This window comes from Acyrthosiphon pisum, chromosome X (genome assembly GCF_005508785.2).
Source record: "Acyrthosiphon pisum isolate AL4f chromosome X, pea_aphid_22Mar2018_4r6ur, whole genome shotgun sequence".
In the NCBI taxonomy this organism is placed as follows: Eukaryota; Metazoa; Arthropoda; class Insecta; order Hemiptera; family Aphididae; genus Acyrthosiphon; species Acyrthosiphon pisum.
Window position 1 is genome coordinate 58,894,241 of NC_042493.1, and position 21,865 is coordinate 58,916,105.

Here is a 21,865-nt window from a genome sequence, read left to right on the forward strand (position 1 = left end):
CTAAAGATCAGGGTTACCTTATGTGAAGCAAAGTACTCAACGTATATATATGAATCTATTATTAAATATTAATGTATTATTATAACTAGAACATCGAATCTTATAGTGTATCGAACATCAAATAATAATATGTATTAGATATACTTATAATTAGGGTTTTAAAATTTCATGAATTTTTCAGCCACATACACACACACATTATACGACTTTTGTACACTTTATAATTACTGAAAAATGGAAATACACTATTATTTCATTCATATTGTTGGTATTGACCTCAAGTTTATTTCAAACCATTATCTTTTGGATCGTTGATGGTTCACATACAATAATATTTTAAAACTCATGTAAAAAAAATGTTTTTATTCTCAAAATAATACCAGGAATATTTTTCACCACTACATAATATAGAATATACTAACTAAAAAAATTGAAAACTTACAATGTCTGTAAACCGCTCAAAAAGAGTCCAATTATTTTCAAAATTTTATCGTATATATAAATGCTAATATAAACATTCAGTGAAATATTCTAGTTTCTACAGTCATTCGTTTTTTAATTACAACAAAATAAGAAAATCGTTACGTAAGAAATCGAGTGAATATCAAATGTTGTAAAAATATGAATTTCAAACGCTCATAAAAATTTAATTTGAGTTTCTTATAGACATTTTTTTTTTTGATAAAGGTAGATTATCCTATAAAAAATCTTGCATTACATTTTAAAATCTTAGTTCTAAAAAGAATAATTTTTACGAATTATAAACTCAAAATAGTTTGCTAATTTTCGTGATTTTTCATATTTTGTCAATTTTTGAACTTTAAATGCTAATAAAAAAAAACTGTGACTAAGGATTTTTAATATTTTTCAAATGTCATTGTAACAATATAGTATGAGCCTTGTATTAAATTTTCAAGTATTTTTACTCAACAAATAAAGTTTTATTGACATTCATAGAAAAAAATAATAATATTGGAAACTGAAATTGTCCCTAAATAGTTCAAAACAAATCAAAATATTTTTAAAATTTTATCATGTATAGAAAATGGAAATATAAACAACCAGTGAAATTTCATGTATCTTCGGACATTTATTTAAAGTACAACAAAAACCCAAAATCAATTTCTCGAAAACAGATTTTGTGTAAAAATTCCCATTTTTCCTTAATTTTTCTTTTGTTTTCACGGCACTTTTGAAAACTATTGGAAATTTCAAATTTGACTTGCCGAATGCACCAACTAGATTTCACTTTGCCATCAAAAAAGATACTGTTGAAGAAAATCGAAGCAATTTTACTGCCCCAAACCGTGATGACAGACACAAAAATAAAAAAATTTAAATAAAAAAAAATTAAATTTTTTTTTTTATTTTTAGAAGAAAATATACAATCTATATCGTAGACATAATAACATTATGTGCGATAGGGAGAGAAACAAATAGGGTAATACTTATAAGTTTGAGGAAAGAAGCCACCCACTAATGACACTTTCGTCTTGGTTTAATTAAATGCGAGTTTAGTTATATGTTAGTATTTATATTATATATATAGTTATAACTTATATGTAATTATTTAAAGTAATAAATCTCTGCACTATTTACGTTTAAGTCGCCTTGGAGGGCTACCTGGGATTGTGAGGGATGATAAGTTTTTAATGAGTGGATTTGAATGAGAGGATAGACAGCTATGAAATTTTTTATAAAAACGTTTAGCTTTGTCATTAATAGTATTTAAGTTACAATTTAAATGTAGAGTATGGTTTGATATGTATGGAGGTGCATTAAATAATTTTCTTAAGGTCATATTTTGAAAAGCTTGAATCTTATTCAGGTTTGAATTTTTAGCATTTCCCCATAGCTGCTTTCACGTATGTGTTGAGCCCAGGTTAAGCGTTGATCGAGGGTTGGACCAAGGTATTTTACTGAAGGTGATGAAGGAATAGGGATGCCATAAAGTAGTACCCTTGGGCAAGATGCTTGTCTTAGTGTAAACGTAGTGTGTACTGATTTATTTTGATTTACTTTAAATTTCCATTTGGAAAAAAATTAAATAAATAAAAAAACACACATCATTGTAAAATCAATACATTCATCGTTCCACTCAGAATCTAAAATCATGAGATTAATGAAAATAAAATGTTAAAAATGAACTCTATAAAATAGCAATTTTCAATTGTTTCTTAAATAAAATAAAATAAAGAAATAACTTTTAACTTTTCACCAAAAAATTAAATTAAATTAAAATATAATATATGTGTAGCCCTTGTCTCTGTGTGTCTAATAAAAAAAAAAACTGCTTTATGATATATCAGGAGATATTTAGAATTTTAAATCAATATTTATGAAATGTATTTAGAATACATTTTAATTATTTCATATTAACGATGTGTTTAACCCGTTACCACAATAAGTAGGTACCTGTCAAATAGTTGAAAATATACACCTTAATAAACTAATACGCTGTAGGTTAGGAGGTTAGGTGGTTATTAATGACAAGTGAAATTGTATTATAGGTACCTAAAAATTATTATTGAACTTGGTGAATAACAAGAAAATTCTGAACAACGGACCACATGGTTACAATTTTATTATTACGGTGACAAAGTAATAAAGTAATATTACCTTTATGGATATATTGAATATTATAATATCGGGGATAAAATGTAGTTAGGTATTAAGATATAACAATATATTATATTAAGTTTAGAAATTGCAATCATGGACAATGAATATATTCTTCGAAAACCAACATGCTATGCTTTTGAGCGTAATATCATAACGCATGCCATGGAAAATAAAGTTGATGTAAATTTAAGTGACATTAAATATTGATAAAGGATCAAGATAGTAGGACACAAGTTCGGTTATTAATTTTTATTACTTTAAAAAAACCCACCTTTTTTATAATAATTACATTGCAATGAATTTCTATATGTATAATACAATAATGATACTGAACATTTATGGCCTTATAGAATGAATATTGTTGGATTTAAACTAAATTTACTGAAATGAACAAGTGTTGAAATAATATTACCTATTATTACAATTTGTACAGAACTAATAAAATATAATTTAGCCCATGCGTTTAATCCAATTACCTGTTTTTCTTAGGTATTATAATATATTGTTAGTTGTTACATAGGTAATACATAAATAGGTATATATATATTTTATTGTTTATTGCAAAACTTGGAGTATACTGTTCATACCAGTATAATATGTACAGTACTGGTATATCTACGAGTTTGATGTGACTTTTCGATATTTCCAAATGAATTTCAATAAACTATTTCACGGAACTACATTAATTTTTCATATTAATATTAAATTACCTATAATAATATAATTTAAAGCCTATTCATATTTTTTACTCGTAGTTATTTAATTACCTACATAATCAATAATCGGTTGGATTGTTATACGTCTGAATCGAAATAACGATAGTGTTTATTGTGATTTGTGGAAATTTATAACTATATAACTATTATATAGCTATGTGAGTCATATAATTCTACAATGTCATTAACCGTCTTTAACCTACGCGTTTGACATGACTTTATTAATATTTCCTAACAAATATCAATGAAATATTTAACGGAAATGCATTAATTTTGCATATTAATGCTCGCTTTTATGGTATAATGTAAAGCCTAATCATATTTTTTATTAATAATTATTCGATTACCAAATCAGTAATCGGTTATATTTTTACACGTCTAAAATTCAATAACGATATCAGTTACTGTAAAATGATTAGTGGAAATTCGTTTCTGGCAACTACAACTTCTGTAGTATATATTAAGCCATATTTTCTATTGAGTATCATTTACCTTCAACATTTTAGGTGTAAACGCGCGGCCGTGCAGTCTCTTGGGTCGTCATTCACGCCACGACATTCGTCGAACAACGTATAATATACTATATCAAGGCTTGGTAAGTAAATTAATTCTTTTAACTCGTTAAGATAAGTTAATATAGACAAATATAAGTTAAGTTAAAACTTAAAATTTAATTTTTTTATCATGACAAAAATATAATAATAACTATTATTTAATTAATAGCGAGTAGGTACCTATATAAAACGTGTTTAATTTCTCAATAATGGTTAAATACTTAAATCCATTATTTTATTTAGATAATATATTATTATATTCTGGCAATATGCAATTGCACTATTATTTATGTTACTATTTATTAATTATAACTAATTAGTTATATAAACAGTATAGGTAGTATGTGCATAATAATTTATAGGTAACTATGCCTTAATTTTTCGATTCACAATTCATTATAATATATTACACAGATTTATATTTATAAACAAAGTTATTTCTTATTTTGATCACTGTCATAGAGATTCAGGAATAGAGCAAAACTCTTCGACAGTATCAACTCATAAGATACGCTTTATGAACTCTTATAATATACATTGTACCTTATAGATAGAATGTGAGAATGGTTGATAACTGAGGTCTGAGAACAAGAGAATACCCATGTTTTTATGCAATTGACCGATCATATAGTTGTATTATTCATCAAGTAAGTGCGGCAAATTAAGGAACGGCATCGAGTGAATGACATGGATTTAAAATTCAAATACAATATACTCATCATTTGTTCATGATATCACATCTTTATAGTGCTTAAAGATCTTATATTTTTTTTACTTAGCCATTTATACACGTAGTTTACGAAGGGTTTTTATTATGATGTACATTATACACAATTGGAAACCACATTAGGCTAAAACCATACAACATTTATTATAGTTTGAAAAATTCTCAACGATTACAATATAGGATTGTCAGAATTGTTATCATAAAAAATAAAATTTATAGTAAAGACGTATAATATAATATATATATATATATTATACTGGTACGGGTATATCGGCAAGGCTGGGCATTAACGAGTTAATGAAAACAAATTAACTTTTTTTTAACTTAATAAAAAGTTAACAAAAAGTGTGTATTAACTTTAAACTTAACTGAGTTAACCTATAGTTAAATTAACTTTTAACTTTTAACTTTTTGTTATTGGTGCATATTAACTTAACTTAACTGAGTTAAAAAAAAATCATTAACTTGCCCAGCCTTGTATATCGGGACATAAGACGGGTGCCCGACAACGGTCTAAGAACAAAGTATATAATATATAATACACAACCCAGAATTCATATGTATTTTGCGACTGCGGCGTTATTTGAAGTAGGTAGGTAAAGGAAAAATTTCATATTAGTCTAAAGGCAATTCGTGCAAAAATTATGGACATTTTTAACTTTGAGAGGCAATTAGTAACTATATGCACCACCTGTCTAAACGTGTATTGCATAATTATTATGATTTATAAGTACTTGCTACTAGTGATTAGTATATTTGTATACACACCCTATTGATAATTTACTACACGTCTACACACAAAAGACTAGCAGTGGCCACAAGGAACGAAAGAATTGCGTAAGCACAACTCCTTAAAAATTATATCTTTGTAGAGGCTTTCACTCAATTACACCAATAATACCAGATCTTAAATTCAAAAATGTATTGAAGTGCAGTCATCACTCAAATTTAAAAAAAAAGCAGCTAAGTGGATGTCGCTCTACTGTAAAGTAGATTACAAGTGGGTCATTGTATAATGGTTGTACCTATTAGACTTGAATTCAATGATATAATATCATTGTATAAGAAAAACGATTCTGAGCGGAGACGGTTTGTCAGTCCGGATATTTTATATTTTGTTATTATTTATTTTATCATGTAAGTTGAATAAATATTAAAATATTATAATTTTTTATTCGTTTCTATGGTGATAAACAAAGCGTTAAAAATTAAAATCCCATTCTTAGCGTTTTATTCGTAATTTTCCGATGGTTTTTCCCGTGGCATTAAATAAATATTAAGAAAATCGAAAAATGACCTCTCTAAAGTACCATCTTAATCCAATTTGATAAAAGATAAGGTACTATATGTTGAAATCGAAACACTCCTTCTGGAAGAAATTTTGTATACAGGATATAAAAAGAAAAAAAATAAATAAATAAACACCATTGTAAAAACAATAGCTTCCTCGCTCCGCTCAGAATCTAAAATATAAATATAAAATTGTATACATTGTTTGAATACAATTTAAAAATATAAAATTTGCCTGTTTACCTTTTTTTTTGTAAATAGTTTTATTTTTTCTCAATACATTTTATAACATTTACGCAAACTTTTTATTCCCTTTATAACAACTACTTATGGATTTTATTTTTACAATTAATTTCTGGATTTCAAAATATGAATACATATATTTAAATACTACATTTTTGTGTTTATTTAACTGCGTTACTAAAAATAATAAAAAATCGACTTAAAAAATTTAATTAGTCCAAATCGTGTGCAAAAAAATAGGTGTTATAATATATTTTAAAAATACATATTAATTTGTGCCAGAAGTATTACATTTTCAAAATTTCACCAAATGTGTATTTCTGCAGTACCTATACCTCGTAAATTCTTCCGAAAAACTCATTTGAATCCAGCCGATATATTTAGACAGTGTTAGCTGATATCGTAATCACGCACTATTAATGCATACCAGTATGCATTTCACGGTAAACGGACGTTTCGCCCCCGCCGTTTCGTCCCCGTCAAAAAAACCAGTCCACGGACGTTTCGTCCCCGGCATACTTTGTTAAACTAAATGCATTAATTTTTAATGAACAATTTAACATTTAAATGACAATACTACAAACTATACAAATACATAATCACAATTGTATTAAGTCAACACAAAATGTAGTAAAAATTAATAAATTAAAATTAAATAAGTATACTATAATATTAAGATAAATTATATATTTATTTTTAGGTCAACTGACTTATGTTTTTTAAATAGTATAAAATGTCATTATCATCATTATATATTGAAATCCCGTGCAATATGATTGCAATTTCTTTTCCTTAAAACTATTATCGGTTAGGCATTACAATACGAACAAAATATAACTGTGTACAGTGAGTGTGTAGAATTGTGGAAATAGTAAGTAGAAACATTTTATCGAATAGGTTTATCTTAATAACTTTTGATATAGGTACTAAATACTTTATACCTATTTGAAAATCCCATTATTTAATGTGTTAAAATAAATTTAGAATTTCAGCTCACAAACCTGCTTGGCTGTATAGTGCACGAACAATCTTTATTACTTACCTATAGCCTATATTATAGATACTGTATTAGCAGTGTTGTAAAAAATACTTTTTAAAAGTATTTAAGTAATTACTCAAATACTCTTAAAATAAAGTAGTTAAATAATTATATAATATTACATTGTTATAATGTTAAAGTAAAGCCACGACGGCATGGTATTTTTATTTAACAAGAATAATTAAAAGTAGAAACAAATTAAGAATTAAAAGAATAAAAAAAAGTATTCAATAAAATATTTGAATAATTTTACTCAAATACTTTACAACACTATATATTAGACATTACAGAATTGTTCATTAAAAATAGAAGCATTTAGATTATCAAAGTATGCCGGGGACCAAACGTCCTATGGCTAATAACTCTCCGGGACGAAACGTCCTATCTCAATAATTGCCGGGGACGAAACGTCCGTGGACTGGTTTTTTTGACGGGGACGAAACGGCGGGGGCGAAACGTCCGCGATTCGCATTTCACACACACATGCATCCCTACGTATTAGATTCTGAGCGGATTGGTTTTAAAATGGTATTTATTTATTTATTTATTTATTTTTTATATCTTGTATACAAAATTCCTACAAGAAGCAGTGCTTCGATTTCAACATATAGTACCTTATCTTTTAGAAAATTGGATCAAGATGGTACTTTAAAAGGGTCATTTTTCAATTTTCTCAATAGTTATTAAATGCCACGGGAAAAATCACCGAAAAATTACGAAAAAACGCTAAAAATGGGATTTTAATTTCTATCGCTTTGTTTATCACCATAGAAACGAATAACAAATAATAATATTATAATATTAATTCAACTTACTTTATAAAATAAATAATAACAATATAAAATATCCAGACCAACAAACCGTCTCCGCTCATTTCTTATACAATGATATTATATCATTGAATTCAAGTCTAATACAATCCATTATACAATGACTCACTTGAAATCTACTGTACAGCATAGCGACATTCACTTACCTGCTTTTTTGGTATTTTATTATCTCAGAATAATAATATTGGCGATATAGCCCATTTTTATTTGTTTTACCCAACATTTATGAAAATTACTGGAAATATTTTACTTCTTGTTATCATTAAGACCGACACAAAATAATATATAATAAAGAAAGAAAAAAAGATACACAATTATCATTTTAAAACCAATAGGTACATTATTCGTCACAACGCTCAAAATCTAAAACTATGTTCTTAGTAACATAATATATGTATATAATATAATATATATTATAATATAAATTTAGTATATTAGGTACATACAATTAATCCAAAACACAAGTTTTATGCGTGTATAAATATTTTACTATTTTGCTATATTAAACATCGTTGTCTTATGTAAAGGAAGAACTTCATACTAGTAAATCATTTACTACACATACAAATACGAAATATGTATTTCAGTACTTTCTAGATTCCTTGATCTCATTTGTATAATAGGACGAATCATGTACTGTTGTTTACTTACTTGTCATACATTTCACACACACACGCATACTTACGTACGTTTTCATATAATAATAGCTCAGAATAATAATATTGGTATTTGCTCCATTTCAGAAGCCCGACAACTTGGAACGGAATCAGGTAATCGTCACCGGCAGAATGCTATCATCGTTCGTGGCCCTAGCTTTGTCCATGATCTACTTGAACCACAGCTGTAACGCAAGTAAGACAAACAACTTGTAATGCCATAATAATATCAATCGACTTCAGTAACGACAAACAAATACGTAAAGGGCAGATAGGTAATAGTAGTTAGGTACCTAATGATATTACATACCAATCTATTAATGTCGTGATAACTGGAACATGGTATATTTGCAATAATATGTTTTTTAAATCCGTCTGGAAACATACCCCATGAGGTACACCTATGTAGTATTATAGTTAATTATACATTGTATGTACATAAATGTTACATTTATACTTGCATAAAACAATCATAAAATAAAACACTTAGCCCGTGCTACAGTTGTGACTTACCTGTGTACAACTGTCGCACCTATAAGCTCCTGTCGAGTTTCACGACAGCGGGACTGCCTCGTGCAGTCGTGCCTGCGCATATACCATGTTATACGCAAAAAATATAATATTAAAATGTTGATTTATTTAATAAATACTAATAAATATTTATTAAGGCTTCAAAAATTAAATCATTGCCCAAAACAATTTATATTTTATATTTGACACTATAATAATATGTACATTCTTCATAATAATCATACATTAGACATACAATTTGTTAATAAGAATAGTAATAGTTATAATAGTAGATACTTATTCATACCTATGCGAAATATTTACATTCGGTTTTACGATTAGTTTTTTTAAGTATTTACATTAATGAATTAAAGATTTTTATTAATAAAATATTTTAAGATTCGTTGGCTGTTGAAAGATTTTTCTCTCTTCGACCAAGTATGGACATTCAAGGAGAAGATATCTTATAAATATGAAAGACAAATTATAGAATTCAAACAAAGGTCTTGGTTCTTTTTTCATTTATTGGTCGTGGGTGATGTTTGTGTGCTCGATTTTCGTATTTGACCATATTGTTTGTCCTCGTTTTGTACATACTGCAGGAAGGGGGATACGAGTTTGAAACTAAAAATGTCTTGATTTGGTGGAGTATTTATTATAAACATGAAATATAGGATCAACATCCAACTACAAATTTCAGTTCTCCTTTGGTTAATGTACAATATAATATATTATATTATAATACAGAAATGTTTTCATTGGTCATGTGAAATATAATATAGTCATATTGTGTTAATACTCTTTTAACTTATTTATTGAAAATAATATCGAAATAAGAGCCAGTTCGACGTTATAGTAATATACCTTTGTGCGCATGTTTATCGCAATTAGTAATTATAGTTTATATTTTAAAAAAACAGTAATTTGTTTAATATTACCAAACTTTAATCGCTGCGATTTTATTATATTATTATTTTATAATATTCCATAAATATGATCAGACTTCGATTATTTGTTAACTGATTTACAATGCGTTGAGTTGACTATCCAGTAAAAATGTATAATTAAATACTTCACGCTGCATTCACATATATTCACGATTATAATATTATTTATTTCTTTATTTTTAACTACCTGATCCTGTGCACTTCGATGCCCGTTAAATGTACCAACTCTATATGACTCAAACTTTGTTCAACTCGTTATTTAATATTTGGTATAATATCGTGTTCAAAACTTATCTTAACTTTTCCGTTGCCCGGAATAAAAAATTCTGGTTTACAGCAGTAGGTATATTATAAGGTAGGCAATCTATCTGTGGTAGATCGCGGACCACGTGCTGTTTGTACGTAGGTTTATGATTTAACTCTAGACTCTAGAGTTCTAAATCTAGATTTTACAGTCTAAATCTAGATTCTAGAGTATCAAAGTTATACCAAGTTTGTCATTTTTACTTAATTCTACCTACGGTGGATTAATATAATCAATTAATACAAAATCCTAATCTAACCTAACCATACTAAAATCCGATGAATGAAAAAACCCTTTTTAAGCCTATCTTCTTCCCAGAGGTATAATCTACACACAAAAATTCATCTATATATAAAAAATGGAGCTTGAAAAATGTATGATACCTCATCAATCGAGAACGTCTGTTTTTATATATTGACAAAAAATAATAATACAAATAAACAAACATGCCCGTAAGCAATAGCAAGCAATATACAATAAACTATTATTATTTAGTTAAATTTCTGGACAGATGTCGCCATTATTTTATTTTTTGACATTCAAATTATCTATTTTTCCGGCGGATTTTCCTAAAATTTTCTTTCATAAAAACTTTCTCCCGTCCATTGGATTGACGAACATCTTAAAAAAAACTTGAGTCAAATCGGTTCAGCTGCTCACGATATTTGAGCTTAGCAACACATTCAGCGATTGAGTTTGCAAGTTTGATTTTTTTTTCATATTTTTAACACATCCTTTATAATTATAGACCACAGTAAAAATATTTGCATATTATTAAATATTCATGTTTATTACTTTTATTTTAAAAATATTTATGAGTATTTTTAAATACTTAAAAAAAGGTTCTATTTTTATCATTCTACCCTCCCTTGTTTAAATCATGGATCTTCACCTTGACTAGAGTCTTAGTATACTCTCAAAAAAAATATTGGGAACACCTCTGCTCACAGCTATAGTATTATGCTACATATAAATTAGGTAGAATGATAATTAAACTTCCTAGGCTATACGATTATAATTTATGTCCAATTCTGTAATTTTCACAGAGAATCTTCCGTCGATATCACCTGAAATGAATGGTTTGGTTGCTAATTCATGGAGGCCGCTCCAGAATAGTGAATACGAAAAAGATGACCTTTTATGCCTCTCAACCGGTTGTGTGAAAGCTGGTAAGGGTCATTTATTTGTTATACGACAAGATTAATTTCTGATTTATAATACATTTATTAAAACATTTACATTGTACGATTGATAAATATATAATGTGTCTGATTATATGATATTAAAACTGAATAATATTCTAGCGGCTTCCATTATCAACAACATGGATCAATCAGTAGATCCATGTGATGATTTTTATCAGTTTGCGTGTGGTAATTTTATAAAAAACACAATTCTCAATGACGACGAACTATCACGAGACTTATCATCAGTGATTAATGACGCGCTTTATAATCAGAAGCGAATGATCCTCACCGAACCCATTCAACCAGATGAACTGAGACCGTTCAAGATGATGAAATTACAGTTTAAATCGTGCATGGACCAAGGTATAATGGTCTTACAAATTAATTAGATTAGCAAAATTATACAATCATATTATAATATATTTTATATTTTGGCGTATTTTTCGCGACATGTTTGAATTGCGTGAATAAATTTGAACAAATAATAATAATAATAATAATAATAATAATAATAATAATAATACAAAAAAGAATGACATAAAATACCATAAGTTACATATTGCAGCACCTCTAAAAGCAAAGCTTGTGTCGGAGGAGCGAGTTCTCATCACCTTAAGAATACGAAAAAAATTTAAAAAACAATCAGTTACTTAAGTACAATTGTACATATCACCCTTATCATAATTCTATTATCTTTGAAAAATCCACATACTTAGGATAAGTTTTTAATGACTTTAAATTATTAAACTGATTAATATTAAAATTTAACAAACGACATAAATCAAGACCAGTATTATATACAAGACACTTTTTTGTCTAAAAATGTTTGGCACTTTAGTAAGCGTATATTAACATCCAGTATTATGTTCATGATTTGATACAGATATTACATGTTTATGTTTATACAAATCTACTAATACAGGTTGATTTTAAATAATCATACAATTATTTATATTGAGTTTTTCATAAATCAGAATAGTAGGTATTAGTTTGTATAGGATGATTTAGTAAATTTAGTAAAATTGTCCTACTGCGAGCTCAAAAACGAAACTGATATGATGAGTTCTTCGATATTTTTCTCTACAGAATTATGTTGCGACACGGGTTCATAAAGTTTTAATTTCGGAGATTTTTTTTGATAGTTTTTGAGTAACTTGAACAAGTAAATTTTGTTTTAATGTTATTCATCATTTTATTAAAATTTACTTCTTTATAGCCTATAAAATAGTAATGTGCCATATTTTTACAGACCGAATATTCCAGAGAGTCCCTTTTCAATAATACTGCACACAATTTTAAACATTTAAATTACATTATAGACACCTAAGATTAATTGCTATCTGAAACTATAAAAGTTAGATAATATATCAATAAATGTACGGTAAAATAAGATAAAATTGTAGCGTGCGTATAAAGACGGAGACTTTCGTAACAACTTAGTTATATATTATTATATATTTAAACAAAATATATTATACCGATACTGATAAACTACGATTTAGGTACGGAGGAAGAACACATGTCTTACCTCTGACGTAGTCGGAACAGAACAAATGACCAACACATTTTGTTATGTCTTAATACTTAATGTCTTATAAAGGGCCGTCCCTAGGCCGGGGCGAGCGGGGCCCACGTCCCGGGCCCCGCTCCTTGGACTTCTCGTTTGGGCCCCGCGCCCACGCACACGAAAAATCCAAAGTTTTCTTTAAGTACAACGATTTACATTTTATACTAATTATTATATAATTTGAGATTTTATTAATAATATATTATTAATTAAATGAAATCAAGAACGTAATACTTGTGCAGGATATACACGAATATACCATGGTAAAAGTGAATAGTCTTTTTCTAGTATACTAAGCAAATTATATATTATTATTATAATAAATCCGTTAAGGGGACTCCAGTCGGTTGTGTTTTAAGGAAATTATATAGGCAATTTAACATGAGGACATTCAAATGCTTGTAAGTGTGTGGAAAGTAAATGAACATTAGTATGTGTGAGTTTAATCTGTAATCGTTTTCGGTCACATACTAAGAAATTATTTAACCGGTACATCATTATATTCAAATATTATTAATCTATTATAAAAATATACAGTAATTTAATTACAGATAATAATATATACATGTGTATGATAAATTGGTGCAAAATGGTTAGGTGAGGTATTCGTAAAGGTAATACTGTAATAGGTAAAAATACTTCACATACTGAAAAAGGGCGCCCGCAGAAATGTAAACGGGAGTGTAGGACCAATGCAAAAAGTCTGGTAATACAGCACATATTATTTTTTTTTTACAAGTAATATTATTACAATTATTATTACTTAAATAAAATAATGCACCAATTTTTTTTTGTGGGCCCCGCTATACGATTTATGCCCCGGGCCCCGCAAATTGTAGGGACGGCCTTGTCTCTTATAGAACATTATATAGCTCGAAAATTCGATAATAAACTATAATTTGGATTATGAATGTGATTAGGGTGTGGGGATAATATTCGATTAGGGATAGACGATCAAATATGATTATAATTTGATAATTAAGTATAATTTTTTCAACAATTAGTTCAACTTACTGGATTATTTATGGATTATTAATAAATTACTTTAATAGCAATAATATCATAATATATAATTAATATCTAATATAGGCTGACGGCCTGTCTTTGTTCAGAATCGTTTTTCTTATGTCTATAATGATTTTATATCATTGAATTCAAATTTAAATATTTAATATAATATCCACAGGGTGTTACCGCTGGGTATCTTCCCTAATCATATTATTCACATCACTCTTACTTCACCTATCAAACCTACTTATTATACTAAGAAATGTATAGATTGTGGATTACTTCAAATAAATAAAAAAAAAAAAAAAATATAATATACTAATATAGGTACATACTATCATCCCTTCTAGAAACCGAATGTACACCGGAGCTGTAACCTTTGGCCCACATTTATTTTGTTTTGATTTTTACAACTTTTGAACTGTTTTTTTTTATCAAACACATATTATAACATAAGATATATGTAAAATGTAGATATAATACCTATTTACATGTATTTTTTTTTTAATTTGAATTTTAAGTATTAACACATCCGATGATAATTTTTACTGAATATTAAATATGTCATTCGTATTTCACGTAAATTAATTCTGTCTCAAAAATACCACTTACAAAATTTGATCTGGATCATGATTTTATCACGTGATTTGGAAACACAGATATATTAAATAATTTGCTATAAATTGTATGTTAATAGGAAAAATTGAAAAGATAGGCTTGGGACCAATGAAGGAAATTTTGAAAAGCCTCGGCGGATGGCCATTACTGGAAGCTGAGAATTGGAACGAATCGAAGTTCGAGTGGATGGACAGCATGTACAGTTTTAAAGAAATGGGCCAGAAGATGGATTACTTATTAATATTAACGACCACAAAACTTTTAAAAAACTCTACGAAAACAGCTATTTTTGTAAGCTATTCTATATTAATACAATATCATTATGTTTAACATAAGATGAAAACAATTATCTGTAGTCGTTAAGTGCAGAGTCCTGAATTATAAACATTTTTGTACTCACACTGTGTGTAATTTCACATGTAAAAACACACGTGTTTGAATTTAAATTTTTACGATAATGTAATTTCATAGGTAAATGAATCAATTTTCATCAATCAGTTTTTGATAATTTGTTGTAACTTAAAAACGAATGAACCTAGATACTTGAAATTGTTAATAAATGTTAAAACGCCATTATCCATACGTGGTAATATTTTCAAACAATTTTGAAACTTTTTCAGCTATTAATAGCAATGAGAAATTATTTAAACGTAGTAAATTATTATTTAGTTAGAAATTCATAAAAGTCTTTCTTTTCATACTTATAACATTAAAATATGTAATAGAAGATTGGCCACTAGGCCTAGGCTAACGCACCGTCTCCGTTCAGAATCGTTTTTCATATCCAATGATTTATCATGGAATTCAAATATCCATACATCCATTACAATGACATACTCGAAAACTACTGTACAGTAGATCAGTACCCACTTGTCCACCTTTTTAATAGTTATAAATATAATAAAATATTTATCATTATATATGTTTTCATCCACTTAAATGATATTTGACTGTCCCATTTTTCCTAAATTTTGTTTTTGTTTCCTACGCGACGCTCAGTATCTAAAAAGTAAAGGTGTCTATTATTTAGTCTATATTAGGTATAATCAATTTTTTTTTGACATAGAAATTTTTTTTATAACAAATTAATAATAATAAACTAGTAAATATGTATCACTATCTCAGTGTGGCTAATTCACAATGTCACAATGTAGCAATACAATTAAAAACAACTCAGTTTAATGTACACATATTTTCCTTCAGTTAAACATATACGTTGACCTGGTAGAGTTTACCATAATATGGAGATTTTACCATCATAATGGTGACCATATACCTAATCAGGAGAGTTTACTATTTTATATCAATAATGCGTTTGGCGGGTGTTGTTGCACCCGATAAACATTTCAGCTGCAACAACCGTCCTTCGGACTTCAACGCCAGTACCTGGTCCAGGGCACAGACTTCCTAGTTGTGAAATTGTACTACCAGTACATGGTGGACATCGCAGTGCTGTTTGGAGCTGACCGGAAGAGGGCCACCGAGGAGCTGAGGGAGTCATTAGACTTTGAGATAGAATTGGCCAAGATATCGATCCCACAGGAAGAAGAAACTAACTACATGTTGTACAAACCGATGAATATCGCCGATCTACAACAAAAGTTTCCGAGCATACCATGGCAAGAGTTTCTTAACAAACTGTTGAACCAATTCATACGTCAGGATGACATTATAGTGGTGTCTTCGCCGAAATACTTTTCGGGCTTGGAAGCACTACTCAAAAAAACGCCCAAAAGGTAAATATTAAATACAATTAATGTTATAAAACAAATACAAAACTTTAATAAATTAAAAACCGAATTCGTATCATTTTATTCGAAATATAACCTTCATTTTATTTTATAATAAAAGCAGTAATAGCCAATTATCTACGTCAACATAATATAAATGCATTTTTCAATATATAATTTTTCGTAATTACGTATTATAAAATTTATTAAAATTCATCTAAAATTTGTATTTAAATGATCTATGTACACTTTACAATTCACTAAAATCGCAGTAGAACTTAATTTGATTTTGCCTTCAGGGTCCAAGCAAATTACATGATGCAAAGATCTGTTGATGATGCCGTAAAATACCTGACTAGAGAACTGAGACAGATAAAGTATACGTATAGGAAACTTGTTTTCGATAATAAAGAAGTCTCTCGATGGATGGAATGCGTGGATATCAGTTTTGATTTATTTAAAATTGCCTTAGGATCGATGTATGTTCGACGGGTTTCCAATGAAAACACTAAAAATAATACTTTAGAAATAGCGAACGATATAAAAAAGGAATTGTACAAAATGCTATTATCAAATGAGTGGATGGACGATGAAACAAGGTAAAGTTTAAACTTCGGTCGATCTAGTACTAAATAAAAATATATGCGGAGGGTAGGCAGTAAAAAACATTATGACATTATTATTTTTGTTATTTCATTTAGGGAAAAAGCGATGGACAAAGCAAAAGCAATGACACATATCATTGCATACCCTGATGAGCTGTTGGATGATAGCAAGTTGAATGCGTATTATGAAAATGTAACTAATTCCTTAGGTTCAGACTATAGCGCATTGGAGATTAGAATACGATACATAATAAAAACATTTAAAAAATTGTTTTTGTTACGATTTATGAGTATTTGGTTACTACTTACTAATTATGTGTTTTTTTCTTAGTTGGACGTCAACGACCAAGACTTTTATACATCAATATTGAATTTGACTAAATTTAACACTGACAATGAGTTTTTGAAATTAAGGAAACCTGTTAATAAACCAGATTGGGTTACTTATGGTGAATTGGTAACAATAGTAAATGCGTTTTATAATCTTCAGGATAACAATTTCAGTGAGTAATAACATATAGTATTTTATACTATAAGTATACCTAGTTGTTAATATTATTGAGTGGCCAATCGTGTTGTGTAATTGTTGAAAATTAGTATCCATAATTTAAACGAAAATCAGGCATAAAAGTTAGCAACTTATATATATTTTTTAAATCAACAAAATATAGAAGTCATCGAACAGTAAGTTATTTTCGTGTCCTATCAACAATATTTTGAGTGAAGTATTTGGAGCAGTGTAAATAAAAAATATAAAAGAGAACACTAAGAAGTTCAATCACTTTTTTCTACCCTAGACTCAATACTTAATGTATATTATTAATATTTTTAAAAAGTTTAATTATACATACTAAAAAGAAAAATTAAAAAAAATGTTTTTCGTAAATTTATAATTTATACATTTGAAAACTAGGTATACCTATACAAAATAGTATAATATAATATAATATAAGTACATAAACATAGACATGATTACAGCCGTATTTGCTATACTACAAAAAAAAACACTTTAATTTTCTAGTGTTTACTGCTGCTTTCTTGCAAGGGGTGCCCATCTCCAACGATCTTCCTCGATACATAACTTACAGTACCGTTGGTTCTATAATTGGTCACGAGATCACTCATGGTTTTGATAACAAAGGCAGAATGTTTGATAAGCATGGCAACTTTGCAAATTGGTGGGTGGAGGAGACAAATAAACGCTTTTTGGAAAAGGAAAAGTGTTTCATCAAACAGTATGGAAATTACACCATTAATGAAGACGGCCTCAAGGTGTGTGTAATAAAATAAATTTCTTCAGACTACGTTTTAAAGTGGTTTAAATTTAAGGTTGAAATATCATATTTTGTTATTGAAAATGCAATTTTCCCCGAATTTCGTATATCTAGATATAATTCCAAAGATGGTTCACCCATTTCGTTACTAAAAAATCGAATTGCACATATTTAGTATTGGGTAAAATACTTTTGAAAAGTATTTGGAATAAATACTCGAGTACTTATGAAAAATAGTATTCCGAATATGTATTCGAATACTTGATAAATATAATATTCCGAATAAAATATTTGGAATACTATAAAAGTATTCCGAATACTTAAAAATATTTTTGATAAATATATGAAATGATACCAGTTATAATTGAAGAGTGGAAATGCAAAATGTGGTATTGCCAAAAACCAAAATATGTTCACAAATCAAGGAAAACTGTAACACATTTTCTGACAACAATAAACACTCAGAATAAGTTTATTTATATGTAAAAAAATGAAAAGTAAACAATTGACAGTGTCAAAATAAATCTACCTAAATTGTAAACATTGTTTTTAATGATTTAAATATTTCATGTCAGACCAAAACGCGGTATTGCAGGTTTTGAAAAGGTAATGGCAATATCGCGTTTTAAAGTTGTTCCTTTTTCTGCTGATGCAAAACGCATTATTGTCGGCAATACCACGTTTTGAAGAAAAATGTAATATTGGCAATGCCGTGTTTTGATGCTCCAATACTAATAATATGGGCAATAATACATTTTGACTTGAACATGATAATACCACGTTTTGCTTTGACGTTAAATGTGGCAATATCTCGTTATGTATTGAACATCACTATTAATAACGATTTTATTCACAAAAGTAATCGATACAATTTAATTCTGACTGCAAAATCGAAATGCTCACATTTTTTCCCATAAAAATCGATGTTTAACTTAAAATTTTGACAATACGATAAGTTTTGCATTTTCACCATTCACTTTTGATATTGTACGATATTATTGATTCCAAATTTCCAACTCATAAAATATAAATTTTATATTTTTGTTTTAAATCAAATGCAAGGGAATAAAATGCAAATCAAACAATTTAATTTCTATACTTTTAAAGTATTCCGAATAGTTTCAAAAGTATTCAGAATACATCACAAAAAAATTTTGGAAATAGTATTCTAAAAGTATTCGGAATACTTTATTCGGAGTACCTACTACCCAAGACTATACGAGATTATACCTATGGATTTTTATTACCTATGAGTTTTAAAAAGTAATAACGCATTCAAATATATTTATATTATATTCGAATGGAACTGTTAAGAAACTCTCTCAAGTAAAAAAATATACCAGCCGCATCTGCAATCTACATCCTGCACCAAAGAGTAGTACATTTATATATTCCATATTACAAGTACATTATACAAGTGTATAATAATACAAAGAACATTTTTTTGAAAAAAAAAAACAACCCTGATATTGCTTTAGTAGATACATTATATTTTATCATACTATACAAGTATAGGTATAATGTTATAAAATATGACGTATGTATTATACGGAATGTCGATCTAATATCAAAATCACAAATTTTCTTATTGATAGAATACATTTGCAGTTAAACATTCATATTTAAATATTCAATCTATATAAATGAACATTTCAATATTTGTTTTATTGTGTTTGATATCTCTCAATAATCTCTTTCAATAATATATGAGTTAAAAATGTTCCTACACAAATATGCTTATATCTTATCGAATAGTCACCGCTCAAAATACACTTCTTTATCAGATCGTTGTTGACGCGTAACTGATATTTCAAAAAAACACCGATCAAATTTATTTTAAAAAAAATGTATTAATACGTTTCACTTATCGCTACACTTTTAGCGCAATACCACTTCTCCCCATCACGTAATTTCCTCATTTAAACAATCCTACCCTAAGACAACGACCTAACGACTTATTTTCCATAGTTTAACAGCAATCTAACGCTGCCCGACGATATAGCAGACATGGGAGGCTTAAATCTGGCGTATAAAGCGTACAGAGAGTGGGTCAAAGTACATGGCGTCGAAACGCGACTGCCCGGGCTCCAAGAGTACACGCCTCAGCAGATATTTTGGTTGAGCCATGCCAATTTCTGGTGCTCCAAGGATAGTAAGAGATATATAGAAATTACTAGCAAATCCGGGGAGCATTCACCCTCCCGTTTCCGGATAATCGGCTCGTTTTCCAATATAAAAGACTTCAGCGACGACTTCATGTGTCCTCTAGGCTCCAACATGAACCCGGCCAATAAGTGCCAGTTGTGGTGAGACCACTATCTGGTCAGGAATATAATATTATTATTATTATTATTATTATTTTTTTAATTACATTGTATGAGTGTACAACTAGTAACAACTAACAAAGCATGATCATAATATAACTTGCACCTAAATTATTTTATATATATATGATTTTTATTATCCGACAAAACAATTTAAAATTAAGACATTTTATGTTTTTTTTTTTTTTATATTTACGTCTATCAAATTATACTAAGTATACTAAGTAAATGGGTGGAGGAAAATTTTTTTTTAACTTTGATTTTGTTACCTATGCATTTTATTATAATAAATATTTTAAACACTTTTCAGTCAACTTCTACAATTTACATGTAGCTGTCAATACTACAAATACTCTTTTCATTTCCCTTCTATCCACCAGTTTTCTGACTTATTGCTGTTGTTGTGTATAAGATCAAATAAAATTATTATCAATATCATACAACGGCAGAATACTCTTATCCCCAAACATGCCCACTGTTTCAAACTAATTTTCATGATATTCATACATCCTTAATAAGACGGCAGAAAACAAATATTTACGTTATATTGCTATTCCAACAAAAACACTCCACAAAAATCTGTGAAAAAAAGCTAATTATAAAATAAAAAAAACATCTCTAAAAATTGTGATATAATTTAATATAGATATACCTAAGTATATTTTGAACTATGGATATAATTTATGATGAAATAGTCTGCTAAATAATTCAACTTAGCATGGCGACTTTAAAGTTTAAAACACTATATTAACAAAGGTGCAATCTGGGGGGGTGGGGGTATCTTGGGGGTATTTATATTAGCACCCCCGAATTTTCGATATCATTATCGAATTTTTATTTACTAAAATATTATTCCATAGGTATTTGGATACATTTATTTGGTTAAATCCGATAACCGTACACTTTTAATTTCGACCCCAAAAAGTTCGATAGACAAAAACTGCACACTTTATCGGCACACTATTTTAGTGCAAAATAATAGATAAGATAAGATAATAAGATACAATACAATAAACATGCGAACACACTCAAGTCTTTATTCACCACTTGTTATTGTCGGTCTTGTATATAGTGGATAAAACATTTGAGATTTTTTTGCATTTTTAGTCAAATA

At 28.3% G+C, this 21,865-nt stretch overlaps 1 protein-coding gene across 1 annotated transcript; it reads left to right on the forward strand.

The window, feature by feature from the left end:
- The first annotated feature begins 3,801 nt into the window (after positions 1–3,801).
- Positions 3,802–21,060, forward strand: LOC100163465 (neprilysin-2). Its single transcript, XM_001944406.4, has 11 exons — positions 3,802–3,933; positions 8,765–8,873; positions 11,485–11,607; positions 11,743–11,988; positions 14,898–15,109; positions 16,169–16,554; positions 16,848–17,147; positions 17,250–17,346; positions 17,485–17,656; positions 18,175–18,425; positions 20,396–21,060. Exons 2-11 carry the CDS (start codon positions 8,810–8,812, stop codon positions 20,735–20,737), a joined length of 2,193 nt encoding a protein of 730 aa, XP_001944441.2. The 5' UTR covers positions 3,802–3,933; positions 8,765–8,809; the 3' UTR covers positions 20,738–21,060.
- Positions 21,061–21,865: the final 805 nt, after the last annotated feature.

Excerpts from the sequence above, each read along its gene's own strand:
- LOC100163465 (XM_001944406.4), top strand. The coding sequence starts at position 8,810 with ATGCTATCATCGTTCGTGGCCCTAGCTTTGTCCATGATCTACTTGAAC. Across the intron at positions 11,608-11,742 it reads AACCGGTTGTGTGAAAGCTG|CGGCTTCCATTATCAACAAC; the intron begins GTAAGGGTCATT and ends ATAATATTCTAG. Across the intron at positions 11,989-14,897 it reads TAAATCGTGCATGGACCAAG|GAAAAATTGAAAAGATAGGC; the intron begins GTATAATGGTCT and ends GTATGTTAATAG.